The sequence below is a fragment of the Mycetomoellerius zeteki genome, unplaced genomic scaffold (assembly GCF_001594055.1).
Source record: "Mycetomoellerius zeteki isolate Tzet28-1 unplaced genomic scaffold, Tzet1.0 scaffold233, whole genome shotgun sequence".
NCBI lineage: Eukaryota > Metazoa > Arthropoda > Insecta > Hymenoptera > Formicidae > Mycetomoellerius > Mycetomoellerius zeteki.
Window position 1 is genome coordinate 200,802 of NW_017257209.1, and position 6,042 is coordinate 206,843.

A 6,042-nucleotide genomic window follows, 5' to 3' on the forward strand; every position below is an offset into this window, starting at 1 on the left:
ATATGTATTAGTAGCATATAATATTATAATATATTCTTTTTACATCAAAGTGAAACTTTCGTATTTTTATAGTTTAGTTTAAAACGAATGTGAAGACAATAAAAATATATCTTAATTATAATATTGTGCGATTTATGTCACTTTCTAAAAAATAGTGCATAATATCAATTCTTAAAAGTAATTCTATCTTTTTTCCTTTTTTTATAATGTAATGATTTTATTGGAACAAAATGCCACAGTTTTTTTGTAAAAAATAGTAAATGACTTGTTGTTCACGTGATATTGAAACACATTTATACATAACGTACGTCAATGTAACTAATAGAGGATGATAGCATATATAATGTATTCCGATGTGATATCCGGCCACCCTTGACTTCTGTGTTCCTGCGCCGTGCTGAATATTCATTATACGAACAGCAGGAAAAGAGCATTATAAAAAAGATTTTGTTCGTAATACTTATATAGTTGAATTTGATGTCAAACAGTGTCTTTTTATTTGGCTAAGTCTGTTATATATATATATATATGTATATACACATATATATTATATACATATAATATATCCTTTCGTTGTCTTCATAAATTATTCTTTTATGCATAGTGAAGATTGAAATTAATCTTGCAACATTTCGTTTCATAAAAACTTAATCAATTTTGAATATAACTTATTATCAGTTACATAAAGGAAAAGAAGTGAAACAGAATATTTTAACAATTATTATTTTATAAATAAAAATGTTTTTACTCTGTCTTAAAAATTATATGTAAAAAATATATAAACGCTAAATTTACACACATTTATAAAACTTGGTACAGTTTAATAAGATTTATTACCTAAGATTGAAAATTTCAATTATGATAATAGCTAGATTTGTAGCTTTCTTATATAATGTTATTTCTGCATTGTATCAATAAAATTGTCATAATTCAATTCTGTGCTTTTATAATAATAAAGCACTCTCTTTTGATAAAAAAGATTTAACAAGAATGTACGTATTAATTAAAACGTAAATAGTATATAATTTTCATTGCATTATGCACGCACATAAATAATGCTCAAAAGTCCATTGTTATTCTATAATTATTTGTGAAACTTAAGTTCTTATCTCTTGATAAATGTATAATACTTGAAAGATAATAGAAAGTTAGGTTTTCAAAAAATGCTTTGACTTATTTCTCACTAGTAATGCAAATGTCTAAAGGAAGTTCAAAGTAACAATAATGAAATTCATAAGAGGTAGGGATGTACTTATAAAAACTCGCTGTTTTCCGCTGTCTTGTCTTTCAGTTGCGAGTCATCGTTTACAGAATCGGTTGATAAGCTCATTAAATATTGCCTATAATAAAACAAATCATAAATTACTGTTCGGTGCAAGAATATAAGATAAGAAAATTAATTGTAAATATGTTTTATAAGTGATGAATTAATTGAGAAATCTCTCTCTCTTAATTGATAAAATAATATTTTAATAATTTATTTTAGAAATATTGTTTTTTTTCTTTAAATTGACGAAATCTGAAAATCTGATCACGATGCCTGCAAGAAAATTATTTACGAAAGGTTACAAGATACCTGAACCTGGTGAAGAAATCGTTATTTCTGGTATTGCCGGTAGATTTCCAGAATCAAAAAATGTAGAGGAGTTCAAAAACAATTTACTAAATAAAGTAGATATGGTTACGGATGATGATCGCCGATGGAAATTAGGTAATTAATAAATATAATTTATGCATAAAATAATAAGATGTATTGATTGATGTAAAGAAATACATAATTGTTTATTTAAAAAATTATATATTTTGCAATATGCAACTACTATATTTTTTTATATGAAACTGTTTTAAATCAAATATCTCTCTTAAAGAAAATTTAAAGAAAAAAGTTTCATATAAGAAATAAAGTAGTTGCATATATATTTTTTGTAAGCAATTATGTATTTTAAATAATATTAAATAAAGGGCAACGTAAGAGTCAGATACATTAAATTATGGTTCAGTAAAATCAGTCTAAATTTAAATATAAATATAATTCATTTAATTTTTTAATTAAGTCACCAAGGTTACAAATATCTTAACTTCAAATATAAATACGAAACTTAATTGGTTAGAAAATTAAAAACTGAAATTACATATATAACAAGTTTCGGCTGCTGGATCGAGCCCTCTTCAGATATAAACTAATCTTAAAACGATGTGTAAATTTGGTTTACGCTGGTACGCATATTAAATTGCTGGTCTAAATGAGTCTTTGTAGTAGGATTACACCGTTCGCATGGCAGTCAGATATGTTCAATGTCTTTTGAAATAATTCTAGATGACGGATGAAAGTCTTATCACAGAGAATAACACATAAGTATTAACAACTTAAAAACTCACCGAATGCCATGTGTACCATTTGAGGATATTCCTCGATATAAATATAGATAGAAGTCCAAAGAATATTCACAATTAAAATCCGAATATGTATAAAATGTAACAGACAAATTATTCGCAGAAAATTAAGATCAAACATTGTGCGACAATGTAATGTGTTCTTGCCACTACGGATCAATAAAGACCGAGAGAGGAGACGGACTGTCAGTAACAAAGAGTCAAATCTTATTTACAATAGGCATGTATGCTTTGTGGAGACCTTCGGTGTCGGTTTGTAAATTTAAACTATTGCTCTGCTTTTTAATATTGAGCATTTCAGAAATTAGGCGTTTAACGTTTCTTGTGTAACACGGTTCCTCATCCAAAATTTTAACATTATCCCATTGGAAATATGATCATACTGCAGCCTATGGTCAGTTATGACAGAACGAGCAGAAGTATTATATCTAATGTGGTTACGATGCTCTGTAACTCTAGTTTTTTAGTCGTCTGCCCGTCTGTCCCACGTACGACGCATCACAATTATTACATGAAATCTTATAAACCACATTCCTTTTTGATGTGTATGGACAATTGTCCTTTTGAACTTTTGATTATGTATTTTTTTACCAATCGATACATCTTATTATTTTATGCATAAAAGTAAATCTTATTAAAGATATTTTATATATTTCACGTCAATATGTGCCAGAATAAAATATAAAATAATTCGAAAACTATTGATTTTTCAATATCTCTCTCTGCCTCAATACTTTTATATGCAGAATCATATTGTTTTAAAAAATTATATGCAGAGTCATATTGCTTTAAAAAATCATATAATTTCATTTAAAAATTACGGCAATCTTTATGTAACCTTGAAAAGTTAATTTTTTCACGAATTAATTTTACCATGATTTGCGTCCCTTCAAACCATACAACTTTTATATGAAACATTTTTCTTTAAAATGTGTTGTTTAAGAAATATTTAAGGTCGTCATTAAAAATGGGACTGTACCCAAGGAGCACAAAGTTATGAGAAAGTTTTTATAACTTCATAAAACGTTTGTACCATTTACATATCGAAAAATTATACGACTAAAAAGTTAATGTCGGTTATATAACTATTTGTAGTTTTTAAAACGTCTATATAAACACATAACATTTAGTCAATATATGTATATTCATTAGAAATTTGTATAACGTCTATACGACTCTACACAAAATAATCATTATGTAGTATTCATTTTAAGATTTTGTAACGTCTATACGACTTCCTAAGGAGCACAAAGTTATGAGAAAGTTTATATAACTTTATAAAACGTTTGTACCATTTACATATCAAAAAATTATACGACTAAAAAGTTAATGTCGGTTATATAACTATTTGTAGTTTTTAAAACGTCTATATAAACACATAACATTTAGTCAATATATGTATATATTCATTAGAAATTTATATAACGTCCATACGACTCTACACAAAGTAATCGTTATGTAGTATTCATTTTAAGATTTTGTAACGTCTATATGACTTATTATATGTTAACAATCTTATAATACTCATTACAAGTTTTTAAAACGCTTATGTAACTCCGTATATTTCAATTCAACTTTTGAGTCATAATATCAGGTTTTTAGGACATTTATACAACTGCAAAGACAAACGTTGTTGCGTTGAAATAATGTGTATATTTATAAAACGGTACGTACATTATAACTTTATGTACGTTATGTATATAACTTCATAAAGTAAAGTCGCAGGTTATGATTATCATAATTAATCTGTCTTATTATCATAACTAATCTGTGTATATACGTTCATTAATTTTAATAGAGTCAAATCTAAATAAATAAAATGGAAAGAAAAAAAGTGTTTAAGCATAGTAGTAGCTATTACAGGAGAGTAAAATATTATTTAAAGCAACAGCAGACAACTGCAGCTACAAAGAAAAGCAGAACGTGCGAAAATAATGTAGAAACTGCATATCTTAAATCAAAGACACAATTAAATTATGGCGATCACAGTCCACTATCTCCGTTATCATCAACACTAAATTCATCTTTTAAAAGTGATCAATGTGAAAGCTATGTTCTTGAATCCATATCTGACCAAGATGAAAGTGAAGATGATTTGAAAAATCTTATTAACGACGAAGAGCTTTTTCATGAAAAATATATATGGCTCTTTAGAATGATCCACACACACACACGCACGCACGCACGCACGCAAAATATTTAAAAAATATTTTTAAAAAATGTATTTAATGTAAAAATATTGAATAAATGTTTAAAAAATGTTGTTTTAATATTATATGCTGATTAGAGATGTATATATTATTATTAATATATATATATTAGAGAAAATTTATATATATGTATATTATATATATAAATTTTCACTTTTCACGTTTCCGCACAAGAGAAAAAATTATATGCTCGGTACCAAGGAGTCGAATAACAGTTGAATTCCAAACTGTCGAGACAAGCGTGCGATTATAGCTCAAGCGTAGCGTGTTAGATTCCCGTCCCATAGGTCTTAGGTTCAAACTCCGTCGAAACCACATGCGTTTTCATAAATATGTACTTGCGTATAAATATTCGGGGCATCTTAAACGTAATGAATATCAAAAATATAACAATAAAAAAATGTTTAATTTTGATCATTTTAATAATTTTGATAATTATTGAAGAAAGTTGTATTAACGTTTGTACGTGGTATTTAAGACAATCATTGAGACGTTATTTTATATCTATTAACGGTTTGTTGTAAAACAGTAGTATATTACAAGTTTTAATGTGGTTAATATAACGTCAGAAATTAGTCGTATAGATTCCCCACTTTGTTGACATAAACGTTTCAACGACGTTATTGCCTGCACTGTTTAGTTGCATAACAGTTGTAAGAAAAGTTACAAAGTTTTATAGAAAGTCGTATAAACATTTCTATAACTGTTATCCATATAGATTGTGCTCCTTGGGTATGTATACTACACTACGCAACAAAATTATCGCAACAAAATTTTTCATCGAAATTTTGCTATTTTTCAAATGCGCATAACTCGGTCAATTTTCATCGTATTAAGACGATTTTTTTTCATTTTGTAGGTAATTATCTGTACTCTAAGAAAAACTTGATGCGCGCGCGCGCGGAAATTAGATGCAAGTCGATGCTGCATCTCCATGTTTTGATAAAGCCCAAGCATTTTTTTTCTTAAAAAATTTGATTGTTTGACGTGCTACCTGGATCGCCCCGATTTTTTTTCGAAAATACCACATAGACCATTATAAAGTGCACTTTTCAACAAACAATTTGAAAAAAAATTCGAGTCTCTACGATTTTTTTTGACCGAGTAATGCCATTTTGAAGTTATTCGGGCATTTTTAACGAATACCGCCAGCATTAGCATTACCCGATACGTACCGCGAGGAGGTTGCTGGTTGGACTTTACGCATCATTTTGGCCCTGAAAAGGGCCGATTATGTAAACCATTTGTCAAATTAGGGACCCCGTGGCTCGTCACTTCCACAGTATTTTCTGACCCATTCTTATTGCTACGGCGCTCTGACTCAATCCCGCCTCTAGCAGGGCTACACTGAAAAAAAAGATTGATTGCTGCAGCAAATTAAATGGTTAAATATGGCATAGCATTTTTAATTGGTTGCAGCAGCCAATTTTTGATTGTG

The 6,042-nt window shown here is 28.3% G+C and overlaps 1 protein-coding gene across 1 annotated transcript in view; it reads left to right on the plus strand.

Annotated features, from left to right (window-relative positions):
• The first annotated feature begins 1,303 nt into the window (after positions 1 to 1,303).
• The window catches only part of LOC108723427 (fatty acid synthase), a 6,408-nt gene continuing 1,669 nt past the window's right edge, over positions 1,304 to 6,042 (plus strand). The window contains exons 1-2 of the mRNA XM_018449192.1: positions 1,304 to 1,402; positions 1,487 to 1,711. Coding sequence (XP_018304694.1) covers positions 1,537 to 1,711 — 175 coding nt within the window. The 5' untranslated portion in view covers positions 1,304 to 1,402; positions 1,487 to 1,536. The remainder of the gene's footprint in view (positions 1,403 to 1,486; positions 1,712 to 6,042) is intronic.